This window comes from Botryllus schlosseri, chromosome 13 (assembly GCF_051294905.1).
Source record: "Botryllus schlosseri isolate E-star chromosome 13, Bs_hap1, whole genome shotgun sequence".
NCBI classification, from domain to species: domain Eukaryota; kingdom Metazoa; phylum Chordata; class Ascidiacea; order Stolidobranchia; family Styelidae; genus Botryllus; species Botryllus schlosseri.
Window position 1 is genome coordinate 6,571,298 of NC_137248.1, and position 15,139 is coordinate 6,586,436.

At 40.5% G+C, this 15,139-nt stretch overlaps 1 protein-coding gene across 1 annotated transcript; it reads right to left on the reverse strand.

Moving 5' to 3' along the window:
• Positions 1-3,331: 3,331 nt before the first annotated feature.
• LOC145454012 (microfibril-associated glycoprotein 4-like) lies at positions 3,332-14,066 on the reverse strand. Its single transcript, XM_080331986.1, has 7 exons — positions 13,139-14,066; positions 12,976-13,071; positions 12,545-12,595; positions 12,032-12,138; positions 11,855-11,951; positions 11,699-11,795; positions 3,332-3,732 (listed from the first exon to the last, which is right to left on the reverse strand). Exons 1-7 carry the CDS (start codon positions 13,284-13,286, stop codon positions 3,396-3,398), a joined length of 933 nt encoding a protein of 310 aa, XP_080188112.1. The 5' UTR covers positions 13,287-14,066; the 3' UTR covers positions 3,332-3,395.
• Between the last annotated feature and the right edge of the window lie 1,073 nt (positions 14,067-15,139).

Consider the following 15,139-nt stretch of genomic DNA (forward strand, 5'->3'; position numbering starts at 1 on the left):
TTTTGCAATTTGTATTTTGACTATTGTAGAATGTAGTTTAGGGCAGTGTTGGGATGGCTCAAGTCATGACTTGACTCGAGCCAGACTCGAGTCACCTTTTTCATATGACTTGACTTGACTCGAGTCACTTTGCTAAAATGACTTGACTTGACTTGACTCGGCGTATCAGAAATGTGGACTGACTCGTGACTCGGAGCAAAATTCACGAGTCAATTTCAAGTCATCAAGTAATCGGTGTCGATAATAATCACTTCATCTTGCATATGTTCGGATTGTGCGCGAAACGCTGGTGGAACTCGTGAGAGCGACCAATCATTCAATGATCGTGCGTTTCACCGAACCTCCATTGCACTCTCTCATAAATAAATTGACCGCAAACGAAGTGATAAAAGCTTACGGAATACGTTGGCGTAGTCTAGTAGTGAACTAACAAAAAAGAATACAGTCCATCCTCAAGATTACCGGACCACGACTGACCTATCGATCTCGCTTCCCATGACATGCCGCCCTATTTCTTGTCGCATTCTTCTTCTATACTATCTTCTTTACTTTCATTCAGTGTGCATGCCTCCTCTTTACATCGCCTAGGCCAGTGGTTCTCAACCGCCGGTCCGCGGACCGGTGCCGGTCCGCGATGACATTCCTGCCGGTCCGCGAGGAATATTACAATTTTATACTTTAATTTCAAGAGGCCATGTTGAAGGCTTGTCCTTTAATAAAATAAATAAAACATCTAATTTCAAACTGATTCAAAACCTCGTGAGGTAACGTTAGGGCTAGAAACATGTTCGATTTGACTTAAAGTACAAGACGTTTCATTTGACGACATGCGAGCGACAAATACAGAACAGATACGAGCTCACTCATCGCTGAGCAGCGCAGTTTGATCATTAGCTTTCGATTCATTTATTTTGTGCAGGACCGTAACTGGGGCACCCCAAACCGCCCAATCGGAGAGGCGCCGAGCTTGAAAAGGGCCCAAAATTATTTCGTAAATGAATATAAATCAAAGCGTTTTACTTGAAACATTTTCTAACATTTTTCAATTTCTTTTCGGGCTTTGCACGATTTAGTGTCCCTAAATGCCTTATTAGGTGCCCTTATTTCTCCGAGAAATACGCATGATTTATAGGCATGTTGGCGTCAGCCATTGCCGCACCACGACGTTTCCACACATAATGAAGTTTAGGTTAACATATGGGACTCCGAAATTTGGGCCTAAAATTCGACCGCGAGAAAAGCGCTTCAGTCGTGAATGATCGAAAATTGTCGCCATTGTCGCGGTAAGGTACGTAAACTCCCTGCTTACGGTGAGTAGAATGGATGGGATCACAAGTACAGGTGAAAACATCCACCCAAGTGTAGGGTCTTGGTGCGAAGCCCCCGAAAGTTTGGCTTATCAACCTGTGGGGGGCCTATCAACGTTTTTTGGGGTGGGCTGACGAAGTGCTTTTTCGGCCCGGATTTGCGGATGGCTGGTATAGCTGCTGTAATGTGCTTTCTTGCGGCACGCACTGTATTCGCAGTTGTCGGAGTAGCCTGCGTCTGGTGGCAGTGGGCAATGAGCAAGGGAGCACGACAAGGTGCTTGGTTCGACTCCGATACGGTTCTTCTTTTGATATTGTCGGTCGGTATTGAGTTGGCGTGGCCGTTTAAACCCACGACCTTTGGCGCGAAAGACTGTAAACGACTTGCAGCGGTAGCACATTTATCTGGACAAGGAAATTTTACCTCGACTTGGCAAACTCACTACCATAAAATCACATGGATGCCGTCATGAATATCATTAAATACGATCAAAACCCTCCAAATGTCACTCTCTAGCATCATATAATTGCCAAAAACGGTTACATTTTGGCTTCATTTCAATTTTGACAGTTCACCGGTCCGCCAGACATTTTTTGAAATTTTACCGGTCCGCGAGGCGAAAAAGGTTGAGAACCACTGGCCTAGGCCAAGGTGGGTGTCAGATTCCATAGACTAATCCTTGTCGCTTCGACATCTTCCTGTCTTTTCATTGTATCGCATTTTTGTGGTGTATTGAACTGATAAAATTGCTAATAAACCAATGATGATGATGATGAAGAAAACTGTAGATTTCTGTTCTCTGATTTTACCTTAACCAAACCTCTTGTTTTATTGAAGTTGAATTCGAATATAGTTTTTACATAGTCCTCAACCATTGGTGCAGGCTCGAGTTGTATCATATCAATTTGTAAATGGGTAATGCATTGCATCTTATCAATTTGTTTCTCTATTCTAGGCTTACCATATTTTGGAAATCTAAAAAGAGGACACTTTTTCAGAAATTTCAGACTTGCAAAACCGGAGAAGAATTGTCAAAAACCGGTGAACTTTTCCCACTTTGTGATCGGTTGACTAAAAAAAAAGGTCATCTTTTCGCTCAGATCTCAAAATACCGTTTTTCTCTCCACATTGCCAGGTGGATGAATAAATAAAAAAGTTCATCTTTTCGCTCAGAGCTACGTCTTTAACTCTATAATCGTTCCGATCGGTTCGGGATCAATGACCACCTAATCATAGACAGCTACCAAAATGCAATGACGTAGACCTAATCATGCCTCATACTCCGAAAATCGATTGATTCGACTTGACTCGAGTCAAAATGTGTAATAACTCGAAATGACTCTTGACTCGAAGGCAGTGACTTGATCCCAACACTGGGTTAGGGATAAGATTGCAACACTGTCAAGAGTTAAATTTGGTCGATTTATGAAATTGGGAAAATTCATAGCGAAAAATAATCAGGCGTAATAGAGCAATTCTGAGCTCAGAATCGGATTCAGCAACTGAAAATTAGCCTGAATCAATCACCTACCTAGGTTAGTTATCTATAGTTTTTGACAGTGGTCGGAACTAGGAAGCCCTTTTAGTCGAAGGAGTAATATATTTACCCTATATTTTCAATTGTGAATGCAAATCCACTCCGACGTCACAGTTAAAGATTGGTGACGTCATGGCTAGAAAACATATTTTAGAAAACAATAAAAAAACATGTTTTAAACAAATGCCATGTTTTAAAAATGTTTATTTTAAAATGATTTTTTTTCTAAATGAGACCCTAGGCCTGCTGCAACTCATGCTGTCAACGACGGAACTGTGTTCGAGCTCAATCCTTGCATTTGACCTTCTTCGGGCCTTTTAAAGACACCGTAAGAACATCGATGCAAGGGGAGGTGCCCAGATAAACCGACGACCCTTATGTCATATGAGTGCTACGCAGAAACTCGAACCGCATGCATATTGCATAGTCTCTCGTTCCGCGCCCGTGGGGCGTGGATAGAGTAACTGTGAATTGTGCAACCATGGGTAATGAGATCAATGCATTTAATACAGCAATATAAGCATTAGGCATATGCCACGTTAAAATCAATTTATTTCATTCGGATTTTCATTTCGGTACGCTTCATGGAATACAGCTTGGTAGATTTCCAGTGATACCAAGATACACCGTCCATTGGGTCTGACATACCAACGGAATACGCTCCACCGGGGTAGTACTTTCCGTTGAGATTAGACAAATTGCAGTTGGTAAACCACCAACCACCTTTCAAACTCGCAGCACAGTTTCCATCGATATCACTGTCATTATCGTGGTCTTTAGTTGAAAATCCCATTCCGCTGGCATCCGACAAAGAGTCTCCAGCGTTACCCGAATATCCACTAAGCTTCAGCTTGTAGTTCTGTTTCGAACCTCCGATGGAGAATTCCCTATATAAATCGAAAATATCTGTATTGTTACAGGAAGCATGAATATTGTATCATGTATAGTTCAATCTGGTCATTCACATCACTAAACTGTAAATCCATGGGTGTATTCATAATATTTCCACCATTGCCTGGGTGTTAATCAGTTTAACATCACTTTCAGGTACCAACTTGCGCTTTCACATCCATTCCAAAGGGTGAAAACGAGTAAAAAGGCACGTCTAGAACACGTAGATAGAATCCACCACACCCCTGGGATTTATATTCATATGGATTGGTGTGTTTGACTCATTTTCGCCATTTGAAAGGGGTGTAAAACATAGCTTGCTACCTCTAAGTGCCGTTGATCTATAGTTTACACCCCATGATATGGTGGAAATTTGATTCATACACCTATTTTTACACACATGAATTTACAGTGACTCGCACACCAAGCATTGAAATGACTGAAGTCGCGATTTCGGACTTCAAGAGCCATAAACATCACGGCTCAATAAACCTTGTATGACCTTTGTGACGTAACTGTTATAGAGTTCATTGCCGTTCAGTTTCGCCCTCATTGCCTGCTTTGTATCAGTTGCTAATATTTGGACTATCAATCTTATTCAATCGTATTTACATCGCAATTTTTATAGATCCTAAAATAATTATTATGAATAGTCTGATTTGAAATTTGTAACTGTCCTCAAGGAAACACCGTCAAGTAAGTATATATTGATTTATCCGGTACTAAACAATTTGTGTTAATTTGCTGTGTATTAATGCTTTCAGAAAACCGTTTTTCGTCTGTATAAAATAAAAACCAACGAAGCAGGCAGAAACGCGTCATCTTGGGGTGTTGGATAGGACAGTTATATATCCATTGTGTATATGTGGAAGATTCCACCCCTCTTTCGCGGTTACATAAAGTTTTTTGACGAATTCCATCAACAAGTGCACCAATCAACAAAGAAAACTCAACTGTCATTGTCATGGATTTCAACAACCAAACCAAAGATCCTGATCTGGATGTGACGCCGAGATGCGAAGAAGACATCAAAGTCACCAAAACAAAAGACAAACCAAAGTCTTCAAGGTCTCATGGTGCCAGATCAAAATCATCAGTTCAAACGAGATCCATGTCAAAGGCTTTAGAGCACAAATACTTGAAAGCAAAAAGTTCAAGCAAATCAAGTTCAAGTCATCGGTCATCAACAGGTACCGGTACTTCTACATCAAGTCATTCAACTAAATCTCGCTATAGTGGAATGAATGTTGAAAATGTCGTAAATTATCACCGGAAACTGCAAGAAATAAGCTCTGCACGAGCAAAACAGGATATTGAAGATATCCAGGCTTCAATGAACACTGAAATACAATCAATTAAAAATCAAACTGCGTTGGCCCGAGCCAATCTACAAGAACAAAAAAAGAAGTTAGCAGAAGATCTACGAAAGAAACTAGACGAAGAAAAGAGGAAGTTGGAGGAAGAACAGAGGAAGTTGGAGGAAGAGCAGAGGAAGTTGGAGGAAGAAGAACAAGAACTACAAAGACGGCAAAATCAACAATGTGAAATGATTAAACAAAGGATGCAGCAAAATGCTGACGAAACAGCTCGCCGTGTAAGACGAGAACATTTGCAAAATACATGTGAACTAGAACTAGAACTCACTAGACGTGGTGTATCAACGCAAAGTTCACCTCAACTGACAGCGGAAGAACTGCAGCCATCTGAAAACAGGAGCCTGGCTCCTCAAGTAAGCAATGTTCCAGAACAACTACAGCAAGCAAGTGCTGCTATTCAACCTACGAACAATGTAATAACTTCAATTGCTGAAGCGTCTACAAGTGTTGCTCCAAATGTAACTCCACCGATATCTTCGAATACTTCATACGCAGGTGTGGCTATTCCTTTTAATATGTCTCACAGTTCTCGCCAAATGTCTAATGCTATGAATGAGAATGTTTGTGTGCGTGAAAGATCTAACAGTAACTGTGTGACTGCTCGTTTGAACGCATGCATTGCACCCAAAAATCAATCGCCTGTAATTGATGCCGAAAATAGTCGCCTTGTTGTAGCACCTCCCATGATTGATACACAAATAACTCCTAATTTGCCTAGTTCCTTTGCATCTGGTAGCGTACAACCCTTTGTGCCAGCTAATTCAAATCAAGCAGCTACAGCAGGCTGCGCAGTTCAAACAGCTGCAAACTCTGATCTCAATGTAAAGCCTAACCAACCGACAAGCTTGTTTCAATGTGAGAATCCGTATGTCATTCACCAGGTTAAACCTAGTGATAAAATTGTCCCATTAAAGTTGGAACCAAAATGTTTTAGTGGCGACCCAATTGAATTTGATACATTCAAGGAAATGATAAATGCTACTTTGAATCGTCAACCATGGTCGCAAAAGCAGAAGTTGATGCATCTTTTGCAATATACCCGTGGTATTGCCAATACTTTTGTTAAAGCTTGTGAGGATATGGAAAACTGCTTTGATGAAGCTCTTGCAGTCTTGAGAGACAATTTTGGTCAACCGTTCCAAATAAGTGACCGCTACATAAACACTGTTACAAATGGCTCGAAACTCGTAGAAGGTGACAACGATTCTCTCCTCTTATTTCATGCATTGTTAACCGCCTGCACAAATAAGTTAACCAAATTTGGAAGAATTTGTGATGTTTCACGCTCCATGGTTGAACAAATTGCCGAGAGACTTCCCCCTTCTTGGCAGCCTGGTTGGAGAACCTTAGTGGCGGAGGTCACTTTTGACCTGAAAACCGAACTGACTGTTGAGCATGTAAATGACTATGTTCGCCAGAAAATTAGAGAAATCACTAGTAAATATACCAACCCTAATCATGAAATATCCAAGAAGCAAGTTACGGGTGTATTCAAAGCTGGCAAGCCCAAGGCATCATTCAGCACACAAGTTGTGACTCCAACATTGGAACTTTGTTTCATGTGCAACGAAAAGCATTTCTTGAATCAATGTATCCAGTTCCGCAAAATGCAGTATCCTGATCGCGTTGAATTCGTCAAAACCAAAAGGCTCTGCTTCAAGTGTCTAAAGTCAGGACACTTCGGAAAAGCATGCAAACGCATTCAAGCTTGTATAAGGCCTGGTTGCAAAGGCAATCATACAACACTTCTTCACCCACCTGAAGAAAAGATAAAAGAGGTTGCTAACAAAACCTTGGATTCGGCAAATGAACAAATTGAAGGCCAAGGCAAAATTTCTGATTCAAAAGAAGCTACCTCTTTCTTCAGTGCTTCCTGCGATGACAATGAATATGATGATGATGAATGTGTGACTTTGAATGTAGTTTTGGCAAGACTACGGATCGTTGGCACTGACAAGTACATCGTCACCTTGGCATTGATTGATAATGCAAGCAATTGTTCATTCATATCTGAAGAACTCGTGAAACTACTCGGTCTTGCTGGGCCCGAGCGAAACGTAACTTTCCAAACAATCGAACCATCTAAAAATACCAAGAAGTCAACCATTGTTCGTGGTTTAGAGATTTCTGATTACGAGGGATCAGAATACGTACCTCTGAAGTCACTGATATCTACAGAGAAAATCGCTCTGGACAACGACCTGCGGCCAACACAAAGTGATGTACATCAATTTCAACAATTTGAAGACATTCCAATTCCAGATCTTTCTGGAGACATCGGTCTGCTGATTGGTAAAAACAACCCCAAAATTCATAAGCCTCTGGAAACTATATATGGACCTGAGGATTACTTCGCAGTGAAAAGTGCCATCGGATGGATGTTTACATGCCCAAAACAATCCGAACCTTTCAAACCTCACTCCTATTTCATTCAAACCAATCCAAACCCTTTGTGCAGGATGTGTCACGATGATGTCAATTCCATAGCAAATGACAAAACTGAACTCTCTGTAAATGATAAACTATTTATGGAAAAGGTGTCATCGACAATCCTACTTGACTCGAACGGGCACTACCAAATGGAATTACCATTGAAACATCCGGATTTAACACTGCCCGACAACAAACATCAAGCAAAACAAAGAATCAATTATCTGCAGAAAAGATTCCAAAAGGATCCAAAGTTCTTCGATGAATACAAAGTTTTCATGTCTGACATGATCACAAATGGATATGCCGAGAAGGTTCACAATGATGGGCCAGTTGGTAAAACCTGGTACCTGAGCCATCACGGTGTGTATCACCCTGAAAAGAAGACTATCCGCGTTGTTTTCGATGCATCTGCGAAATTCAATAACCTGGCGTTGAACGACCTTCTGTTACAGGGGCCAGACCTAACAAACAACCTTGTTGGTGTTTTATCGCGCTTTCGCAGAAATGAAGTTGCGATCCAAGGTGACATTCGATCAATGTTCCACCAGGTTAAGGTTGATGAATCTGATAGAGACCTGTTACGCTTCCTGTGGTGGAAGGATAATGACCCAAACCAACAACTTGAAACGTACCGCATGACTGTGTTTTTATTTGGGACTGTGAGCAGCCCTAGCTGTGCCAACTTTGCTCTACGAACTGTCGCTGAAGACAACAAAAATGCCTATGACATTGATGTCATAAATGCGGTTCAAAAGAACTTCTACGTTGATGATTTTCTTGATTCCTGTGAGGATACTCCTGCTGCAATTCGTCGTGTGGAAGATGTCAGCTCTCTGCTAAGCAAAGGTGGATTTGAACTGACAAAATGGGCAAGCAATTGCAGAGAAGTACTGGCAGCAATACCAGAATCAAACAGAGCCAAAAACCTGAAAAATATTGACTTGTTAACTGATGAGCTACCGATGGAGAAGACATTGGGGCTTGCGTGGAATATAGAAGATGATTCGTGGTGCTTCCGCGTCAAAGAAAAACACAAACCTTGTACCAGAAGAGGAATTCTGAGTATCGTGAACTCAATTTTTGATCCGCTGGGAATAGCGCAAACTATAGTGCAACCAATGAAGGTATTGATGCAGCACTTATGCAAAAATAGTTACAATTGGGATGACCCGTTACCTGAAGAAGCCAGAAAGATTTGGTGCGACTGGTTATCTCAACTACAGAAGCTTGAAAACTTTACGATTCCAAGATGTTTCAAACCGTCAAAGTTTGGACAGGTGACAAGAATCGAACTTCACCACTTCTCAGATGCCTCCGAGTTGTGCTATGGTGCAGTATCTTATCTGAGATATGTGAATGATGCAGGGGAGATTCACTGTTCTTTTGTCTGTGGAAAAACAAGACTCGCCCCCATCAAAGGTTCTACCATTCCGAGAATGGAGTTGTGCGCTGCAACAATATCTGCCAGTTATAACAAATTTCTGCTAAAAGAGCTGGACCTGCCTATTGACGATTCATACTTCTGGACTGACAGCACAACTGTTTTGCGATATCTCACAAACAAAGACAAAGCTTTCAAAACCTTTGTTGCGAACAGAATCAATATGATCAAAGAGTCTTCAGAATTATCAGACTGGAGATATGTACCTTCAAAACAAAACCCTGCTGATATTGCTTCTCGGGGCCAGACTGTTTCTGAATTCTTGACTTGCGACATGTGGAAATTCGGTCCAGAATTCTTGTGGAAAGATTCTTCGGAGTGGCCTCAACAACCAACATTTCTAGAGGAGTTATCTTGTGATGACCCTGAAATCAAAAAGCCAAACAAATTGTGTTTTCTTACAATTACCACATCAAATTCTGTTCTTGATGAACTCATCTTCAAGATCTCATGCTGGACTCGACTGAAAAGGGTGCTGGCATGGGTCTTGCGCTTCAAAAATAATCTTCTTGCCAAAGCGAGAAACAAACAACCAAATGCAAAGCTGACAAACAAGGCATTGACTTTAACCGAAGTTAAAGCTGCTGAAGAAATGCTTATACGTCAAAGGATGGAGGCAGAAATCAAAATGCTCCTATTGGTTACGACTCAAAACATCCGATAATCATCCCAAAAAAGAGTCCAATTGCAGAATTGGTCATTCGAGATGCTCATGTTTCATGTGGCCACAGTGGCCGGGAATATGTTATAGCCCAAGTCAGAGAAAGATTTTGGATTGTCACAATCAATTCCAAAGTACGATCCGTTCTGAAAAATTGTGTCTCATGTAGGAAACGTCAACGAAAACCAGAATCTCAACAAATGTCTGATCTACCATCTGATAGATTAACTCCGAATGACCCGCCGTTCCACGCAGTTGCGGTTGACTGTTTTGGTCCGTTTTTGGTAAAACGTGGTAGATCTGAGTTAAAACGATATGGCGTTTTGTTCACTTGCCTAACCACTCGCGCTGTCCATATTGAAATTGCGAATAGTTTAGACACTGATTCTTTCATTATGGCACTGCGTCGCTGCATTGCACGCCGTGGACAAATCAGTTTGATACGGTCAGATAATGGCAGCAACTTCACATCAGGTGAGAAGGAGTTGAGACAAAACATTTTAACTTGGAATCAAACAAAAATACAAGATTTTTTGGTGCAAAAACAAATAACTTGGTTGTTTCAGACCCCTTGTGCATCCAATCATGGTGGTGTATTTGAAAGACAAATTCGTACAGTGCGAAAGATTTTGGGTGCTTTGTGTGATGAACAAATATTGTCTGATGAATCGCTATTAACATTGATGTGCGAATGTGAATCAATTATGAATAATCGCCCCATTTCAACTGTGTCTAGTGATCCACATGATTTGACCCCAATAACCCCTAACAGTCTGTTGTTGTTGAAAGATAAACCCATGCTACCACCTGGTGTGTTCAATGTCAAAGATGTTTACTCCCGAAAAAGATGGAGACAAGTCCAGTACTTGGCTGATCTTTTTTGGACAAGGTGGAAGAAACAATACCTTCCACTACTTCAGATTCGCCAAAAATGGAATGAAAAGAAAAGAAATATCACTGTAGGTGATGTTGTGCTTGTATTGGAACAAAACCTACCTCGTAACATGTGGTTGCTAGGTCGTGTGATTGAAACCCTACCTGACAAGTCTGGGTTGGTGAGAAGCGCGAGAGTGTTTACCAAAACGAATATTTTGAAACGACCCATAAACAAATTGGTGCTTCTCTGTGAAGCTCGTGACTATTGAGAGCTGAAATTTGTTACAGTTTTTTGAGTATTGTAACCTTTCGTTTCTTTGTGTTTTTATTGTGAATTTGCAGTTGTGTAAAAATTGCCAAACTTGCATAAATTCAAATTTTCAATTTTTAAAGGGCCAGGATGAAGTCGCGATTTCGGACTTCAAGAGCCATAAACATCACGGCTCAATAAACCTTGTATGACCTTTGTGACGTAACTGTTATAGAGTTCATTGCCGTTCAGTTTCGCCCTCATTGCCTGCTTTGTATCAGTTGCTAATATTTGGACTATCAATCTTATTCAATCGTATTTACATCGCAATTTTTATAGATCCTAAAATAATTATTATGAATAGTCTGATTTGAAATTTGTAACTGTCCTCAAGGAAACACCGTCAAGTAAGTATATATTGATTTATCCGGTACTAAACAATTTGTGTTAATTTGCTGTGTATTAATGCTTTCAGAAAACCGTTTTTCGTCTGTATAAAATAAAAACCAACGAAGCAGGCAGAAACGCGTCATCTTGGGGTGTTGGATAGGACAGTTATATATCCATTGTGTATACGTGGAAGATTCCACCCCTCTTTCGCGGTTACAATGACTTAACATTATTGACGTTTTAGGGTTACTAGCATTACTGTCATTATAAATTCATAACCTCAAGGTACAGAATATCCGAAGTAGAAGGCAAGCAAATTATGATTTCGGTGTCCTAAATTCTTTGATAGGAATTGACGGCAAATATACACGAAGGCTATAATTATTCAACGACCACACGAATGTATTTTGCGTTCCAATAACATTTATAAAAGTCCATTGACAAACACATCCCACCATCGTTCACATCCATGCATAACATCAACCGCTTGTAGCCTATATGCCTACATATTTGATGCTGCTATAATATATTGTACTTGTATTTAGCGAAGCTCCGCTTTCCTTTCCAGTCCCATAGATCGATTCGAAGTTCATATTCTCCACTACGAAGAAGCTTATTCAAAGTCTCGAATCCTAAAATAGATTAATAAAATAATGCAAGCAATTGTACCGCGTTGAAACGCCATATATACCGAGCCAAAATTCTTTTGAGAGTCGCCCAAAACCATTTGAATAGTCATTCCAGTTTCTATCGAAGTTAAGTTTTCCATTTTGACGGGACTGGAAAACCTGTGTTTCGAAACTCAATAAACAAACTGTTTAGACTGGACAAAAATAGTATAGAATCCATAAATTAGATTTATCCTTACGATCCAACCGCCGCCGTCAGTCTTCGTGTCGCACAATACTCTTATTCCTTGTGGGTAAGATAGGCCGTAAATTGTATATATTCCCGAGCTGCCTGACTTCGGACATTCTGCAAACGTGAGAATGGAGATAATGAAAGTATAGCAGAATAGGACAATCGACTTATTTAGTTATATTTACTCGGGATAAAACTGGGATTCATGCTCAGCTAGCGAAACAGACGAGACTCACGAGACAATTAATATAGGCTATATATAATGATGACCGTAAATCAGAAAATAAGGTTTTCGACCAAGTAACACGAATTTATACTGATGACAGCACTCTATCAAAGCGCAACGGTATCTACAGGTTCCAAATAACTTCCCACATCGCAGATCACATAGTCACAATGTAAATAGAAATGCCACCGACCCCTCAAATTCCAGACTCGATTATTGGAACATTGCGTCACATCATATGTTACTTATACGTTATCATCTGTGACGTCATGACATGACAATAGAACATCCTACCTTGTAAAAGAGGTTGCAATGCAAGTTTTTCTTCCAAAAGTCGAACACGTTCTGAAATTCAGAATTAGAATTTGTAAATGGGCTGGGTCGGTCATGGCTTATGGCCATGGTTGGGTTTGATCAAAATGACGTCACAGCATACAGAAATGATGCAGAAGTCATCTACGGCTAAGCCTCGATCAGTATAAAACGAGAAATCTTCATTATTTTTGTTCATTTCGCAGTGTCTGGACTATCGTGGTATGGCCATTGGCCATTGACGGATAGCCTTCTTGACGACAATATAGCAACGATGACCGTGATTATACAAAGTTGGATCACTTTCACCCTTCACGTACTGGTATTTGCTGCTGTCTGTTGATTTTTGGACTCTGCATAACACGCATTCAAGTCTTGTTAGCATAGTATTATTCCTCAAGTTTATAGTTTACCTTCCAATTCCGTCATATCCTGATTTTGGCGCCTATTGTATTTGTTTTGTTCGCCATCCACTTTTTGGAGACCTTCTATGTCATCGCGGATTTTTTCTGACAATAATAAGTTATGTTTAGCGTCAATCGGATAAGAAAGGAGTTTTTGAAAGCCTTGACCTACTCATTGGTGCTTTTATCTGGCTTTGCAGGATCTCGGACACTTTGTTGTCGAAGTTTTCATTGACTTTGCACGTGAACAATCCACTGTCATCACCTCGAACTTGAGCAACCAAACCTACCCACAACCCGAGTACGAACACAACCTGCATGTTGTTCGGTTGTTACCAATGAATCCAGAGCGAAACAATCTTGGTTTCGTTATATGCGGCAATATGGTTTGGTGTTTAGAAATTGGGATATTTTGAATTGTTTGTGTTGCTGATTTAGTTTTTGTATCCCCGGGCCAGATCTAAATGAAATTCGATATATTCGCCCATATACGCGATGATCATATTTCATTTAGAAAGATTAGAAGTATAGCAGCCTGAATGATAGTAGGGCCGAAATAATAGGGATGGACAAGGATGCCAAAACGCTGACCTCTACCACATGAATTTCTGTGACCCAGTTCTATTTTCAAAATTCTATACCGATTGCTAGGCAAAATCCCTGTAATCAAAATATTTCGAGTTGAGTGAAGTTACTGTTTGAACGACTATAACGTTTTTTTGTTGGTTGGACAAGGCATTACAACTAAAAATTGCACCTTCGTGGGAACTGCGTTATCATTTTTGGTTGTTTGGGAATGTTATGGAACCAAAGTTGGTTAAAAGGGATGAGGGCATTAGGCCATAGACGTAATCGGTGGTACATTTCAGCTAATCCACCCCTTCCATCGCATACTGAAAATATTGCGTATTCGAATTTACAAGGCCTATATTGCTTCGAACCTCTGAACAAGTAATTGTGCAATCTATCCTGTTAGTGTGGACAATGAACATGCTGGACAGTCCCAAGAAATGCCTTTGCTCATTGATTGCGTTGTATCGAAAAATATTCGCTACCCAAGCTGTTCTTCATAACGGTGTCTCGCAACCAGAGGTTGTCAACGTAGTCACCGTCGGTACTCAAGTAGAAGTTGAAGTAACGCGGTAAATTGCCACTAAAGTACCAGTAAAAATAGTAATTTACTATAGTAAGCAAAAAAGTAAGTATGTTCGAGGTCTATAAAATTGTCACGTAGAAGTAGACGTGTAGTCTAAATTAGAAGCACTTGAGGAAGCAGTGCGAGTAGACAACATCTATTTAAAGTAGGCTACTTCGAAAAAGTACTGCGTTAGTGGCCACCTCTGCTCACAGGCAAACAAACATACGTTTTATGTGGATTGGAGGTGTCTGTTAACATTTTAGCGCTGTGTCCTTGAGTTTTCATGCAAATTTCTCCCAGGATCGGAACAGCACTTTGTCAAGCCGCCCCAAACGACGGTATATTGAACCTGTGCAGGGTCTGTAGGACTATACGAAGTCGACTTCTACTTATGTTGAGTTACGACACGTACTATATAGTCATTATGTCAGAATTTAGTGTCCATTTTGTCTTACACTTCGACGATCCGTGGACCGTAATCATTTTTTCACCATTATTTAAACTCTAAATTTGAATCTGCTGCAGTCAATCACCCGCCTGCATCATGTCATTAGCTTGAGTCGTAGGTCACCTGGGCCGAAAATTGATGGAGTGATCGAATATCGAATGTAGGCTAAACATTCGATAGATACATCGTCATCGATGATCTATGTGCCTAGGCCAGGTGGGTGCCTGATTTCTAGGACCAAAGAATGTAGAAGTCCTATATTCTTTGTCCAGGACTACTCCAATTCGTTACGACGCCTTCCTATCTTTCATTGTATAGCAGTCACGTGGTGTATTGAAATGATGAAATTGGGAGCAATAAATTGAATTGAATTAAATGGATATCTTGTGGCGCAGTTATTAGGAGTCATAATTCTCAAAGACCATGTGTATCTCGTGTTTTATCATCGAACATGCAAACGACTATTGTCTGTATAATCGTGATTACTTTGCAATGTAATCGTAATCGACAACTGTGTTATTTTGCTGTAATCGTAGTCGTACCGTTATGAAGCAATCGTGATTGCATCGATAACATTGAGTAATCGC